Source organism: Myotis daubentonii, chromosome 20 (assembly GCF_963259705.1).
Source record: "Myotis daubentonii chromosome 20, mMyoDau2.1, whole genome shotgun sequence".
NCBI classification, from domain to species: domain Eukaryota; kingdom Metazoa; phylum Chordata; class Mammalia; order Chiroptera; family Vespertilionidae; genus Myotis; species Myotis daubentonii.
The window spans coordinates 15,830,719-15,847,223 of record NC_081859.1 but is presented as its reverse complement, the minus strand read 5'-3'; the positions used below and the strand labels follow the sequence as shown (position 1 = coordinate 15,847,223).

The window sequence follows — 16,505 nt, the reverse complement described above, 5'->3', positions numbered from 1 at the left end:
TGGTGCACTGGTTCTTGGGGGGTAGGACTGGGAGGCTGGGGTATCTGGCAAAGAGGAAAGGACTTCCGAGAGGGGACAGGAGGGTTGGACGGGCTGAGCGGGGCTCTGTCCCCCATCCTCCTGCCGAGCCCCCATGCATCCTGCCCGCTCCAAGGAGCCCTGGGAACCAGAGGGCGGACCCAGGAGGGGACCATGTGGACCCCAGCTCAGCCCATAGCCCCTGCCTCTCCGGATGCCCTGGAGGCTCCTGCTGGCCCCTCTGGACACAGACAAGCTCCCCCAGGTGCAGCTGCACACGCAGACCCTTCTGGGTGGAGAGACGGGCTGAGTGCGATGCCCACACAGGCGCCCTCATGCAGGGAGCCAGACAGCTCCCATCAGCCCCACAGCTGGCATCCCCAGAAACATGGGCAGGGACAGGTCCCAACCCCGAGCCCACCCCACCCTGATCCTCACCTCACTCCACCCAGGCTGTCCCGAGAAAGGCCGGCCCTCACAAGCTCGCAAGCATGCCCCCATGGGCCTCACACACAGTCACGCCTGTCATGCCGGCCCTGCCCCCACACACTCTGCCCAACAGTGCCACCCACCGCCAACCTCCGTGCCCCATGTGGGCAAACACGTTGCCCATGCCCTCCTAGGCAGCCTCCCTTGGTTTACCGCTTACCCAGGCCACCCCGAACCCTTGCTCCCCATCACACCCGGGCCACAGGACCAAACATGGGCATGGAGAAAACCCCCCCTCTTTGGTTGGGAGCCCAGCAGGCCTCCCCCCAAACCCTCCCTGCCAGCTGTGTCCACAGTGGACAGACACATACATGGAACAGACACACACACTGATGAACAGGGCACAGACACAGAGACATATATACATGGACACACACACACACGACACACACAGATACAGACAGCTACACACACAGATACACATAGACACAATGCAAAGACACACACTGACATACTAACACAGGGAGAGACACATGTGGACACACACGGTTGCACTGACACACATGGACACACACACACTGCAGAGCAGGCTGCTGGCCCTGTGTCTGGGGCCTGGAGGCTGCAGGGATCAGAGTCAGGGACCAAGCCCTCCCCCACTCCAAGCTCGTGTGCACATCCAACAGCGTAGACCCCCAATCCATCCTGTGCACGCATACACACACGCATGCGCACACGCATGTGCACATGCACACACATGCACGCACACACACCAGCATTCGTGAGCATTTCCCATGGGAAGTGGGGAACACCAGCCCACACTCTGAGGGCACCGCCCAGAGGGACCGGCTGGTGCGCTGCCCGCGAGCTGGCTCCTGTACGCGGGCACGCCTCAGTCCTCGGAGCAGGAGGCCGAGGGACAGGACAGGACCAGCACAGGGCCAGGGGCAGCTCGGGCCCCACGTGGCCAGGCCCCTTGGAGCGATGGCCCAGGCTGTGGGGCTCAGATCCCCCTGAGGGCTCAGGGCAGCCGCTGTGCACAGTTGAGAGGGGTCTCCGGGCCGCAAGCGAGAAGCTGAGCGAGCACGGGGCGGGGTGGGCGCCGTCCTCCCGGGTCGGGCTGGGCAGAGCAGGAGCTGCGGTGAGGGCCACAGGCCTGGCTGGGGAGACCAGGGGTCCGGACGGCAGCCTAAGGGATGGAGGGAGAGAAAAGGCGCCACTGGAGTGGGGGCAGCAGCCAGCGGACTGCAGCCCTCCCAGCAGCCACCCTGGACCAGGCCAGGCAGCCTCAGACCCCAGCCCTCCTGCGGGGCCGGCTGCTCCGGGAAGAGGCCCCGGGGCTGGACAGAGACTGCCTGAGCCTCAGGCATCAGGGACCAGGCTGCAAGGCCCTGTGCTGCCCACACTGAGGCTGGGGGCTGACTGACCCCCCACACTGAGGGGGGCTTACTGACTCCCCACACCCAGGCTGGGGGCTCACTGACCCCCCACACCCAGGCTGGGGGCTGACTGACTCCCCACACCCAGGCTGGGGCTCACTGACCCCCACACCCAGGCTGGGGGCTCACTGACCCCCACACCCAGGCTGGGGGCTCACTGACCCCCACACCCAGGCTGGGGGCTCACTGACCCCCACACCCAGGCTGGGGGCTCACTGACTCCCCACACCCAGGCTGGGGATGACTGACTCCCCACACCCAGGCTGGGGGCTCACTGACCCCCACACCCAGGCTGGGGGCTCACTGACCCCCACACCCAGGCTGGGGGCTCACTGACCCCCACACCCAGGCTGGGGGCTCACTGACCCCCACACCCAGGCTGGGGGCTCACTGACCCCCACACCCAGGCTGGGGGCTCACTGACCTGCACCCGCAGAGCTGGACCTGCAGGACCTGTGTGTGGGGGCGGCCGAGGGTGAGGAGCTGGACGGACTGTGGAGCAGCCTCTTCGTCTTCATCGCGCTCTTCCTGCTTAGTGTGAGCTATGGCGCCTCCGTCACCCTCTTCAAGGTGGGACCCGGCCCCCTTCCAGGGCCGAGCGGGGAGGGGGTGGGAGACTCCGCAAGATGGACAGAGAGCCCTGGCCAGTGTTTCTCAGTGGGTAGAGCGCCGGCCTGTGGACCAAAGGGTCCCGGGTTCGATTCCGGTCAAGGGCACATACCTTGTTTGCAAGTTCCCCGGCCCTGGTGGAGGTGCACGCGGAAGACAGCCAATCAATGTGACTCACATCGGTGTTTCTCTCTGTCTCTCCCCTTCCCTTCTACTCTCCCTAACAATCAATGGAAAAAAATCCTCGGCTGAGGATTAACAAAAAAAAAAAAAAAAGAGTAGACTGAGTCGGGCGGAGGCCCTCACACGCGCCCTCCCCGCAGGTGAAGTGGGTCCTGGGCGCCGTCCTGCCGGGGCCGCCCCAGGCCACCCACGACTACGAGAACATCGAGGACATCGCACGGCCGGCGGCCTGGGCGCGGACCAGCAGCCCCGGCCTCGCTGCCTCCCTCCCCCGGCCTGAGCGTCCTTGAGGCCGCTCTGCCCCAGGCTGACGGGAGCTGATGCACCTCCAAAGGGGCCAGGGGCCAGGACCCAACCACAGCTCACGGACATCCGGAAGGTTCCAGCTCAGGCCCAAGGCCCTGGCACCCAGGGGGCCACCAATCACAGCCCCGGTCCCACCCCATCTGCCCTCCCCCAGCGTGGCCAGGGCTGCTTGACCCCCGCCCTCGAGGTCGGGGCTGCTCCGATTCTTACTGGACAACTCCTGGACCACAGTGAGGCCTGGAGCCATGGCCTGGCCCACCGCCCAGAGTCCGGAGCCAAGGCGAGGACCCAGAGCCACGTCCAGCCCCAGGTCTCACTCCCTGGCCTCCCTCCCGGTCTGAGGGCTCTGCCCCGGGACCCTGGGCCCTCTGCTCACCCTCCTGCCGCCACCCCACCCCTGTCCCTGCCGGATGTGGAGGCAGAGAAGCCCTTCTGGGGGAGGCTCCAAGACTGTGTGGGGCTGTGGGCAGGGCCTCGCTGGTGGGAAAAGGGGGCCCACAGGCAGAGAAGGGGTCCCACGGGGTCCACACAGCGGCCACACCGTCCAGCAGCCCCAACACCACCCACCACAGCCTCGTCCCACCTCCCACTCTGGCTTGGCAGTTCGGTTTCCTACCCTTTGGGTTTCTTAGTAAAGTTCTTTTTTTTACAAATTCCAGGTCCCCTGGGTGTGCTTTGGGGGTGGTGCCTGTGGTCCCATGTGGGTGGTCAGATGAGGGGCACAGGGCACTTCTGGGGCTGCAAGGGGCCCTTCGACGCCCCCCAGAAACACCTCGCTTGGCCCCCATCACACCCACTTGCTGGTCTGCAGCCCAGACTCGCTGCCCCTTCCCACACTGACACGAAGCCAGCACCCCGACTCCTGTGTTCAGTACCGGCCACGGGGACACAGCTTCCAATCCCCAGGCGGGGCCAGGATCAGCCTCCCCCAGTCACCGCCCCAGCCACCCGCCCGCCGAGCACACACACGGGCCGTCCTTGGCCCTCGTCCTCCCCGAGCTAATCTGGGTGGTTGGGTGGGCTGTGTGGGGCTGGCCACCATCCTGCTGGAAAAGGAATCAGGTGAGCCCAAGAGACGGCCAGAGGGCCAAGGGCAGTGGGGGCACCAGGCCCTGCTTCCCCAGGTAAAGAGGCAGCTGCCCTGGTTGGGGGACCTGCCCCTGAGGGCCTCTGTGCAGCCGCTGGAAATGGGAGGAGAACGCGTGAACACACGTGATGAAGAGCAGGGTTCTCTCACATACAAAGAGCGCTCGGGAGCCAATAAGAGGACAGTGAGCAGTGGGTCCTTCACAGCAAGAAAAACCAAGTGGCCAATAACAGGAAGAGCATGTTCAGTAACTAGAAAAGGTACCATAGGAGGAACGGGGGTGGGGGTGGGGGTGGGGGTGGGGGGGGGATCTGCTCAGGGTCTCACCCCGTCTGCAGTGTGGACAGTGTTAAGGCCACTCTGCAGGCCCAGGGGCCGTGTTGCCAGCGTCCAAATGCCCAGGCCCCCTGGACGGGAGACTCCAGCCCCCCAATGTCCCTTCAGAGAGCCTGGCTCCGTGGGAGCGGATGGGAGGGGCCCACATCACACAGCCGATGTGGACGAGGATAGAAACACCAGCGCGCAGCCTGCCAGGCTCAGACCTGGGCACCCAACCCCATTGGAGTAGAGAGGCCACAACCGGGCAACTCTGGGCCTGTCCAGAGACGCTGGGGGCATGCCAAATAGGGCACCGGGGCATAGGGCACTGAGGGCAGGGGCCTTCAGGCTGCGGCCCGCCCTGCTGTGCACTCACACAGACACACACTCGGGGACACACACTCAGGGACTCACGCTGTCACACACTTGGGGATACACACTCTCACACACAGATACACACACAGATGCCGGGAGCAAGGTCTCCCCGCCCCCTACGCAGGCCTGTCCAGCAGAGCCTGGTGCCCTCCTGCCCTCCCCCTGGTCTTCTGCCCTGGGAGCCCCCAGCCCAGCTCAGCGTCCTTGCTCTCTGACTTGCACCCCAGATCATGAGACACCCCACAGTCCCCAGAGCAAGGACAAGGGCTCAGCTCAAACATTGAACTGTGTCTCTGCCAAGCCCAGGGGGGAGGAGTACGGGTCATCCCACCTGCAGGCCACCCCACCTGGGGGCCAACCCCTGGGGCCTGAGCATGGCAAGGCAGGGAGGGGACAGGACCACCCCGGGCCATGGGACCTGCCACCCGCCTCCCAGCAGCAAGAGGCTGCCTCCCGGGCCCCTCTCTCCACTCCCTCCCCCTATTAACCCCCACAGTGGCCTGAAGGGTGACCCCAAAGCTGGGTCCACATCCCCCTGGAACCTGTGCCTGGAACCTCATTTGGAAAAAGGGTCCTTGCAGATGTGACTAAATTTGAGGGCCTTAAGATGAGAGCCTCCCGTGGCCCCCAGTCCGCTGGCTGACAAGCGTCGTCACGAGAGAGAAGAGGAGATGCGGACACAGAGGAGACTGGGCGCTGTGTCCACCGGCCGAGGGACACGTGGAGCCCGGAAGCTGGGAGTGGGCCTCCGGAGGGCGCGCCACCCTGTCCACATTTTGATGGGCGTCTGGCCTCCAGACTGTGAGAATGAATTTCTGTTGTTTGAAGCCATTTAGCCTGTGGTCCTTTGTCATGGACGCCCCACAAGCCGGCAAGGCTTGGCCACACAGAGGCCCCCCTCCTTCCAAAGAAGCCCGGGGAGGACCCGTCCCCAGCTCTCCCCTCTCAGCGGGCCCCTCGAGCAGCCCGACACTCCCACTCGGGCCTCTGCCAGCTGCCGCCGCCACCGGTCATCATGAGTCAAGGTGTCTCAAGGCCCCAGTGGACACCTCCTCTTCTGCCCCAAGTCACACGCCCGTCTACACCCACACTGGGGCATACCATCCCTGTGTGAGCCTGGCTGAGTCCCCCCAGTGCCCCTACTGCCCTCCTTGGTTTCGTCCATGCCAGGCACTGTGCCAGCCATGAGGCCTCATCATGCATCCCTTGCTGGTGCCACCGCTCCCTGGGGTCGGGCTTTGGACCCCATGGAGAGCACAGGGCCTGGGGGTTCCCGGGCAGGCAGGAAGGCCGAGCTGGCTCTCGCTGGTTTTGCTCAGTGGATAGAGTGTCAGCCTGTGGGCCAAAGGGTCCTGGGTTCGATTCCAGTCAAGGGCATGTACCTCAGTTGCAGGCTTCTCCCTGGTCGGGGCTCATGCAGGAGGCAACCAATCGATGTATTTCTCTGTCTGTCCCTCTCTCTTCCGTTCTCCCTAAAAATCAACGGAAAAATATCCTGGGGTGAGGATCAACAACCAAAGAAAGAAGGCAGAGCTGCTGGACACTCATCCCCATGCAGACAGCGCTGGTGCCGGAGGCTGTGCAGATGGCTTTGGGACAAAACCCAGGCGGCCTGGCACCCTGGAGTCCTGGGGTCCTAGGAATACCCAGAGGCTCTGAGGTGCTGCTGGCTCTTCGCCTCTGTCCACCCTCTGCCTCCGGCTCGGCCTGCCCTGGGCCCCTGATCCCTGTGAGGAGCTGACCTCCCTGGGGCCAGTGTCACTGACCTGGAGGGGACAGTCAGCACCTTCTGCATGTGAAGTAATGACTGACAGGTAAACACAGGGGCCAGCCAGGCCCAGCTGCCCTTGTGTGTCCAGGCCGGGCCACCTTCTGGGAGTGGGGGTCACCAGTGGGGCCCCTGGGGCCTGTGGGGAAGCCCTGGACGGGAAAATGGGCAGATGTGGGCTGAGGCAGCACGTGCTTCCCCAACCTGCAGGGGTGGCCTCATGCCCACCCTGGCTTCAGGCTGGGCCCCAGATGCTCACAGTCTTCTTGCCCACCCTGTGGCCTGCTCACTGGGGGTCAGCCCTGTGCCCGGGACCCCTGCCCCATGGCCCTCACAGCCTGGGGCCACCTCAGCCTGTCCCTCGGCTCCCACTGCACTGCCTCAGCCTCTGCGTCCTTGCAGCTCGGCCCCCAGCCCAGCCCCATGAGCAGCCACCCGAGCCAGGACCCACCGCCAGGCCCAGGCTCCTGAGGGTCACAGCCCAGGCCACACACACCTGGCCTTGCCACAGCCAGACCACAGACCAGACATGACGTGCAGACGGGCAGCCGAGACTGGTGGGACAGGAAGTGGCGAGTGACCCCATCTAGGGTGATGACACAGTCTGAAGCCCCTCCCCAGGCTGCCCCTCAGTATCAGCCTTCCAGAGCGAGCGAGAGCCGGCAGGGGCAGGGGTCTCTGCGCCACACAGCCTCGGGCAGGGCAGCTGGCCAGGGGCCTGGGCTCTTGGCCTCAGACACTCCAGCAGCCTCGAGCAGGTGGGTCCTGGATGCTGCCCCATCTCCTCCTCATCAGGCACTCTGAGCCGTCCTGGGACCAGGGATGCGGAAAGCAGACACCAAGACAGAGAGAAAAAGCAAACAGGACTGAGAGCCAAGAGGACCCAGGGCAGGATGCTCCACCTGGACAGGGATGAGCTGGGATACTGTGGCCTGGGTTGGACAGGGGTGGGCTGAGTGAACTGTGCTGGGCTGGGCTGGGCTGGGCTGGGCTGAGCTGAGCTGAATGAACTGGCCTGAGCTGGGCTGAGCTGGGCTGAACTGGGCTCAGCTGAGCTGGGCTGAGTGAACTGGGCTGAGCTGGGCTGGGCTGGGCTGGGCTGAGCTGAGCTAGCTGAGCTGGGCTGGGCTGGCTGAGCTGAGCTGGGCTGGGCTGGGCTGAGCTGGGCTGAGCTGAGCTGAGCTGGGCTGGGCTGAGCTGGGCTGAGCTGGGCTGGATTGGTCTGAGCTGGGCTGAGCTGGGCTGAGCTGCGTGAACTGGGCTGAGCTGGGCTGAGCTGGGCTGGATTGGGCTGAGCTGGGCTGAGCTGAGCTGGGCTGAGCTTGGCTGAGTGAGCTGGGCTGAGCTGGGCTGCGTGAACTGGGCTGAGCTGGGCTGAGCTGGGCTGGATTGGGCTGAGCTGGGCTGAGCTGAGCTGGGCTGAGCTTGGCTGAGTGAACTGGGCTGAGCTGGGCTGAGCTGGGCTGGATTGGGCTGAGCTGGGCTGAGCTGAGCTGGGCTGAGCTGGGCTGAGCTGAGTGAACTGGGCTGAGCTGGGCTGGGCTGGGCTGAGCTGAGCTGAGCTGAGCTGAGTTGGGCTGAGCTGGGCTGAGCTGAGCTGGGCTGAGCTGGGCTGAGCTGGGCTGAACTGGGCTGAGCTGAGTGAACTAGGCTGAGCTGGGCTGGGCTGGGCTGAGCTGAGCTGAGCTGAGCTGGGCTGGGCTGAGCTGAGCTGAGCTGAGCTGAGCTGGGCTGAACTGGGCTGAGCTGAGCTGGGCTGAGTAAACTGGGCTGAGCTGGGCTGAGCTGGGCTGGATTGGGCTGAGCTGGGCTGAGCTGGGCTGGGCTGAGCTGGGCTGAGCTGAGCTGAGCTGAGCTGGGCTGGATTGGGCTGGGCTGGGCTGAGCTGAGCTGAGCTAGCTGAGCTGGGCTGGGCTGGCTGAGCTGAGCTGAGCTGAGCTGGGCTGGGCTGGGCTGAGCTGAGCTAGCTGAGCTGGGCTGGGCTGGGCTGAGCTGAGCTAGCTGAGCTGGGCTGGCTGAGCTGAGCTGAGCTGGGCTGAGCTGGGCTGAGCTGAGTGAACTGGGCTGAGCTGGGCTGGGCTGGGCTGAGCTGAGCTGAGCTGAGCTGGGCTGGGCTGAGCTGAGCTGGGCTGAGCTGGGCTGAGCTGAGCTGAGCTGAGCTGGGCTGAGCTGGGCTGAGCTGGGCTGAACTGGGCTGAGCTGAGTGAACTGGGCTGAGCTGGGCTGGGCTGGGCTGAGCTGAGCTTAGCTGGGCTGGGCTGAGCTAAGCTGGGCTGAGCTGGGCTGAGCTGGGCTGAGCTGGGCTGAACTGGGCTCAGCTGAGCTGGGCTGAGTGAACTGGGCTGAGCTGGGCTGGGCTGGGCTGGGCTGGGCTGAGCTAGCTGAGCTGGGCTGGGCTGGCTGAGCTGAGCTGAGCTGAGCTGGGCTGGGCTGGGCTGAGCTGAGCTGAGCTGGGCTGAGCTGGGCTGAGCTGAGCTGAGCTGGGCTGGGCTGAGCTGGGCTGAGCTGGGCTGGATTGGGCTGAGCTGGGCTGAGTGGGGCTGAGAGGGACTGAGCTGAGCTGGGCTGAGCTGGGCTGGGCTGGGCTGAGCTGAGCTGAGCTGAGCTTAGCTGGGCTGGGCTGAGCTAAGCTGGGCTGAGCTGGGCTGAACTGGGCTGAGCTGAGCTGGGCTGAGTGAACTGGGCTGAGCTGGGCTGAGCTGGGCTGGATTGGGCTGAGCTGGGCTGAGCTGGGCTGGATTAGGGTGAGCTGGGCTGAGCTGGGCTGAGCTGAGTGACCTGGGCTGAGCTGGGCTGGGCTGGGCTGAGCTGAGCTGAGCTGAGCTGGGCTGAGCTGGGCTGGGCTGAGCTGGGCTGGATTGGGCTGAGCTGGGCTGAGTGGGGCTGAGTGGGGCTGAGAGGGACTGAGCTGAGCCAGCTACCAGTTGTCAAATGGGGAGATGTGGGTTCAGTATGGATGACTTCCAGAGCCAGTTCCCTACCCAGGCTGCCCTCTGTGTTTCCAAGAGCACATGAGGGCCATGCAATCAGAGGTACCTGTGCCCTCTCTTCTCCCACCATGTCCCTGAGAGAATCAGAAACAGACCAGTGGTGTCCTGTGTGCCCAGCCTGTCTGGGTGGGACCCCTCACAGAGCTGGTTTGGTTGAGTCCCTAATCGCCAGAGCTTCGTACGCCCTGTGGTGGGCCTCTGCTTGCTGGGGCTGTGGTGGGCCTCTGCTTTCTGGGGGCTGCGGTGGTTTGCAGAGCGGGCTGGTTAGACTGGACTCTGACCAGCGAAGTCTCTGTGGCCCACGGAAGCCCAGGCCCCTCTCCTCTGCGTGTGCCCTACAGCACAGCAAGGCTGGCCCACGGGGCAGGTCAGCTGCAGGACCAGGCCCCTCGGTGCTCACCTGTGTCCCCCTCTGGGCTCACCTTTCATGACCCCAAAACTCTGGGAGAGACATGGCCATGCCCACTGCACAGAGGGAGCTGAGGCCCCAGTGGTGCCCACTGACTCAGCTGGTCCATGGAGAGCCGTGTGGATGACGTGGCTCCATCCGCACGTGGCCTGGGTAAGGAGCATGTCCTGGTCCACGTGCCGGAGCCCGGAGCAGCGTGTCCAGAAACAATGTGGCTGGACTCAGCAGCGAGTCCCAACCCCGATGCCTGGCCTTCGGGCTGAGTGACCTTCGGGCAGTTACTCGCCCTCTCTGTGCCTGTTTGCCCAGGGCAGAGGGGCGGTGGGCATCGTCCCATCCGCGTGGGGTTGTCAGGGGTCTCACAGCGTGTCCTGTGTTGCAGTGAGCCCCAGCAGCCCCGCACTCTTCCCACTGAGCCTCAGGAGCACCGACTCAGCTGGTCACGTGGTCATCGGCTGCCTGGTCCAGGACTTCTTCCCGTCAGCGCCCATGAATGTGACCTGGGGCAGCAGCGGGCCGGGCACCTCCATCCGGAACTTTCTCCCCGCGCCCACCTCCCGGGGCCTGTACACCATGGTCAGCCAGCTGACCCTGCCTGCCGACCAGTGCCCAGAGGGCGCGACCCAGAGGTGCCACGTGCAGCACCACACCAGCGCCAGCCAGACCAAGGACGTGCCCTGCAAAGGTCAGAGGTTGGGCCAGGGCGGGATGGGGGCACCACCACATCCACCAGGGCTCCCCTCAGACAGCAGTGGGCTCAGGTGGAGCCCCCGCAGAGCTGGGAGAGGGTGAGGGCGGGGCTGGAGCAGGAGGACGGAAGGGGATGTGGGCCCAGGGGCACTGAGGGCTCTGTCTCCCTTTCAGTTAAGACACCCACATGCTCGAACTGCCAGCCCCGCCTGACCCTGAGCCCGCCAGCCATCGAGGACCTGCTCCTGGGCTCCAGTGCCAACCTCACGTGCACACTGAGTGGCCTGAGAAAGCCCCAGGGTGCCAGCTTCACCTGGAACCCCACGGGTGGGAAGGATGCCATCCAGGAGGCCCCGCAGCGTGATGTCTGCGGCTGCTACAGCGTGTCCAGTGTCCTGCCAGGCTGTGCCGAGCCGTGGAACCGCGGGCAGAGGTTCACCTGCACCGCCACCCACCCTGAGGCCAAGAGCCCGCTCTCCGCCACCATCGCCAGAGCCTCAGGTGGGCTGGGCCCCATCCCAGGGGCGCCCCAGCACCCCATGGTGGGCCAGGCGCACGCCTAAGCCTGCCTGCCCCAACCCCTGGCGCCCCACTCACATTCTACAGATGGAAACTGGGCACAGGGCACCCAGCGGGCAGAGGGGCTCTCTCCTCCCCACCCACACCCCTGACCGGCTCCTCTGTCCCCCAGGGAACACCTTCCCACCCCAGGTCCACCTGCTGCCGCCGCCCGCAGAGGAGCTGGCCCTCAACGAGCTGGTGACGCTGACGTGCGTGGTGCGGGGCTTCTACCCCGGCGACGTGCTGGTCCGGTGGCTGCACGAAAACCAGGAGCTGCCCCGAGAGAAGTACCAGACGTGGAGCCCCCTGCCCGAGGCCGGCCAGGGCAGCACCACGTTCGCCACGACCAGCGTGCTGCGCGTGGACACCGAGGCGTGGAAGAACGGGGACAGCTACTCCTGCATGGTGGGCCACGAGGCCCTGCCCCTGAGCTTCACGCAGAAGACCATCAACCGCCTGGCGGGTAAACCCACCCACGTCAACGTGTCCGTGGTCTTGTCAGAGGTGGACGGCATCTGCTACTGAGCCGCCCGCCCGCCCGCCCCACCCTTGAATAAACTCCGTACTCGCCCAAAGCAGCCACCATCCCTCCAGCGCCTGACTTGATCCTCTCGGCAGGGCACCTCGAGGTGCCCTCACACCCGTGCGCTTGTGTGTGTGTGTGAGCGTGAGTGTGAGTGCCTGAGTGTGAGCACATGAGTGTGAGTGTGAGTGCGTGGTGCAAAGCTGGAGTGAAGCCTGAGGCTGGCAGAGCCCTGGGAGGCAGACACGGCTCAGTGGGCCCTGAGGGCATGGGCACCACGGATGGTCCCACTTGTCTCAGAAGCCGCCTCGAGGCATAGCGGGAGGGAAAGCGGCGGAAGGGAGCAGGGCAGCCAGGGCAGGGTCTGCGCCACCTGCCAGGGCCAGGGCTTGAGAGGAATGGCACGGAAGGAGGGCTGGATTCCAGGGCCCCTCACCCCCGATAGGCACCACACAGAGATTCAGGCCAGCCCACTGACTCACAAAGAAAGGGGACCACACACAGGGGTGCACACAGGCGTGCACACATGTTCCCTATGTGCTCACACTCACGTGGGTGCACACACAAACTCCCTGTGCTCACACTCACATGGGTGCACACACATGTTCTCCATGTGCTCACACTCACGTGGGTGCACACACAAACTCGCTGTGCTCATACTCACATGAGTTCACACACAAACACCTTGTGCTCACACTCATGTGGGTGCACACACAAACTCTGTGCTCATACTCACATGAGTTCACACACAAACACCTTGTGCTCACACTCACATGGGTGCACACATATGTTCTCCACGTGCTCACACTCACATGGGTGAGCACACACACACACACACACACACTCACTGAGCCTTGAAGGTGCAGGAAGTTCATGGCCTAGGTCCAGCTTCGGGAAGGCAAGGGGAGTCCCAAGCCCCCAGTGGGTTTTCCCCAGGCCCAGCCCATTGTCCCAGGTCCCTCCTGGCCCAAACCACAGGGCAGGGGCAGATGTGGGGCGGGCAGAGAGATAGCTCCCACCAGGACCCCCCTCAGCTTCTGTGTGGGGACTCTGGCAAGGGGAGTGCGGGGGAAACAGAATGGAAAGGGAAGTCCCATGACCACCTGGGACACTGGGCCCCAAGGCCCCAAAAGGGGGCAGCGAGGCCCTGCTCTTGTCTTAGACACCTTCTGGGCCTCCCCAGGAGACCTGGCCTTAGGGCTACCTCTGTTCCCAGGGCCAAGGTGGGGTGAGAGCTCCTAACAACCCTGCCCACTGCTCCCCTCTCAAGGGTCCCATCACCCAAGGGCAGTAGGGAGAGCAAGGTGTTGACTGGGGAAATGCTGCCATAGTGAAGGTGCCCCAGCCACCAGGGACCCAGGACCTGCTTAAGGAGAAGCTTCCTAAGGCGACCAGGAAAGGAGAAAGCAATAGATGAGGGGCTGGACCAGCAGATGGACAGAGGGTAGATAGGTGGATGGACCATAGGACATACGATGGATGGAGGATGAATGGATGGGTGATGGATGATGGATGAATGGATGATGAATGGATGAAGGATGGATGGATGATGGATGATGGATAGCAGATGAGTGGATGATGGATGATGGATGATGGATGATGAATGGATGAAGGATGATGGATGATGAATGGTGGATGGAGGATGGATGGATAATAGATGGGTGATGATGATGGATGATGGATGAAGGATGGATGGATGAGTGGATGGGTGATCAGTGGGGGAGTAAATGGATGGGTGGGTGGATGGATGGATGATAGGTGGTTGAGTGGGTAGATAGATGGATGGATGGATGGCCGAATGGATGAATAATTGGATCTATCAGCATGTGACAAGCAGGTCCAAATTCCATTTAGCATGGCAGTCTGTGTCCTAGGATCCTGAAGCCAGCAGGGCTGTCTGGCCTTCACTGGGCCCTCCTTCATGGTCCTTGTAGCTCATCAGCTACATTCCCTGGGAGGGTGACAGAGGGCCCTGGTCACGTCTATCCAGCCCTCAGCATATGAACCACAGCTCCAGATCCATGTCTCAAAGTGGGGCAGCTAGAAAGTGGCCTCGTCCATCCTCTCCGGCCCCTTCAGGGCCCAGGCTGGCCCAGCCCAAGAGCAGGAGCGTGGTGAGGACACAGATAGGCCTTGGGCTTGAGCTCTCCTTGGAGCAGCAAAGACAGTGCCCACCCTCCTGCCCTGCCAGCTCTCTCTCCCTAAGGCAGCCTGAGACCCTCCCAGACAGAGGCCCTGTGGGCATCTCCTCCAGAGCCACAGTGGCCCCAGCCCCTTCTCCAGGGACCTGCCACCTCATCCTCTAAGGCAACCTCGCCTGTGAGATAAGGAACCACACTGCTGGCCCCGACCCCAGGGGTGCAGGGAGGGAGGGCGGTAGCTCGGCCCACACCCACGCAGGCGCATGCTTCGCAGGCGCTCAGTGTCTTGCAGGTTGCCAGGAGCTGCTTCCCTGGGTGATGATAGACCTGCCACAGGAGGACCTGGAGGAGGACGCCCCGGGAGCCAGCCTGTGGCCCACCACGGTCACCTTGCTCACCCTCTTCCTGCTCAGCCTCTTCTACAGCACAGCACTGACCGTGACAAGCGTCCGGGGCCCGCCCAGCAGCAGGGAGGGCCCCTCATTCTGAGCAGGAGCCAGCCAGGCGCAGGTGGGGGTGAGGAGACAGCGTGGTGGGCTAATGGGGCATGGGGCACCTGGCTAGCAGGGAGGCATACGCCACAGCGGGGGCTGGAATCTGAGGGAGCCGTTCCTCACAGACATCGAGGACATGCACAGACCAGAGCCCGGAGCACAGATGTCCCCCTACAGGGTCAGGGAATCTGCTTCCCACCTGGTGCATTTGCTGCAGGGGCTGAGGGTGGGGCATTGGCAAGGACCCTGCCCCCGCAGGAGCGACCCCAGGCCCTGACCCTCCTGTGTTTGCAGGAAGGAGCATGGAAGAGCCTCCCAGAGCCCAAGCGGACACCAGAGCCAAGCCCGGGATGGAAGCACCCACCCATCCCCACACAGGCCTTCCTCGTACAATAAACTTGTGACAAACACAGTGGTTCTCTGTCTCTGAATGAGGGGAGGGGGCAGGGGCCGGGGGAGGCTTCGGGGAGAAGGGAACCAACCTCATGCCCCAAGGCAGGTTCACAGTGAACATAGAGACAGGGCCCCCTGCCAAGGCCACCCGAACAGGTCCTGCATATGGCACAGGTGTGAGCAAAAACAGGTCTCACCAAGAGGAGTGTAACCAAGGTCATCACAGGAAGTGGGCCCGGCTCACTGGTCCTAATCACTGTGCCCTGGGCCTGAGCCATGAGCACTGGACCTGAGCACTGGGCCCTGATCAGTCACTGGGCCCTGATCATGGTCACTGGGCCCTGATCAGTCACTGGGCCCTGATCATGGTCACTGGGCCCTGATCAGTCACTGGACCCTGATCTGTCACTGGGCCCTGATCAGTCACTGGGCCCTGATCAGTCACTGGGCCCTGATCATGGTCACTGGGTCCTGATCAGTCAATGGGCCCTGATCATGGTCACTGGGCCCTGATCAGTCACTGGGCCCTGATCATGGTCACTGGGCCCTGATCAGTCACTGGGCCCTGATCATGGTCACTGGGCCCTGATCAGTCACTGGGCCCTGATCATGGTCACTGGGCCCTGATCAGTCACTGGGCCCTGATCAGTCACTGGGCCTTGATCATGGTCACTGGGCCCTGATCAGTCACTGGGCCCTGATCAGTCACTGGGCCCTGATCAGTCACTGGGCCCTGGTCAGTCACTGGGCCCTGATCATGGTCACTGGGTCCTGATCAGTCAATGGGCCCTGATCATGGTCACTGGGCCCTGATCAGTCACTGGGCCCTGATCATGGTCACTGGGCCCTGATCAGTCACTGGGCCCTGATCATGGTCACTGGGCCCTGATCAGTCACTGGGCCCTGATCATGGTCACTGGGTCCTGATCATGGTCACTGGGCCCTGATCAGTCACTGGGCCCTGATCATGGTCACTGGGCCCTGATCAGTCACTGGGCCCTGATCAGTCACTGGGCCCTGATCATGGTCACTGGGTCCTGATCAGTCAATGGGCCCTGATCATGGTCACTGGGTCCTGATCAGTCAATGGGCCCTGATCATGGTCACTGGGTCCTGATCAGTCACTGGGCCCTGATCATGGTCACTGGGCCCTGATCAGTCACTGGGCCCTGATCATGGTCACTGGGCCCTGATCAGTCACTGGGCCCTGATCATGGTCACTGGGCCCTGAGCAGTCACTGGGCCCTGATCATGGTCACTGGGCCCTGAGCAGTCACTGGGCCCTGATCATGGTCACTGGGCCATGATCAGCCACTGGGCCCTGATAAGTCACTGGGCCCTAATCATGGTCACTGGGTCCTGATCAGTCACTGGGTCCTGATCAGTCAATGGGCCCTGATCATGGTCACTGGGTCCTGATCAGTCACTGGGTCCTGATCAGTCAATGGGCCCTGATCATGGTCACTGGGTCCTGATCAGTCACTGGGCCCTGATCATGGTCACTGGGTCCTGATCAGTCAATGGGCCCTGATCATGGTCACTGGGTCCTGATCAGTCAATGGGCCCTGATCATGGTCACTGGGTCCTGATCAGTCAATGGGCCCTGATCATGGTCACTGGGCCCTGATCAGTCACTGGGCCCTGATCATGGTCACTGGGCCCTGATCAGTCACTGGGCCCTGATCATGGTCACTGGGCCCTGAGCAGTCACTGGGCCCTGATCATGGTCACTGGGCCCTGAGCAGTCACTGGGCCCTGATCATGGTCACTGGGCC

The 16,505-nt window shown here is 63.5% G+C and overlaps 1 long non-coding RNA gene and 1 gene segment (V, D, J or C); both read left to right on the top strand.

The window, feature by feature from the left end:
• The first annotated feature begins 232 nt into the window (after nt 1-232).
• Nucleotides 233-11,757, top strand: LOC132222651 (Ig alpha-1 chain C region-like). The segment is given in 7 exon segments: nt 233-311; nt 2,320-2,453; nt 2,816-2,895; nt 7,151-7,287; nt 10,311-10,613; nt 10,793-11,119; nt 11,310-11,757. Coding segments are annotated over 7 exon segments (1,455 nt in total).
• Nucleotides 11,758-13,377: 1,620 nt separating this feature from the next.
• Nucleotides 13,378-14,750, top strand: LOC132222416 (uncharacterized). The gene is made up of 2 exons (XR_009450221.1): nt 13,378-14,353; nt 14,632-14,750. It is a non-coding gene; the product is annotated as an uncharacterized LOC132222416 (long non-coding RNA).
• The last annotated feature ends 1,755 nt before the right edge of the window (nt 14,751-16,505 follow it).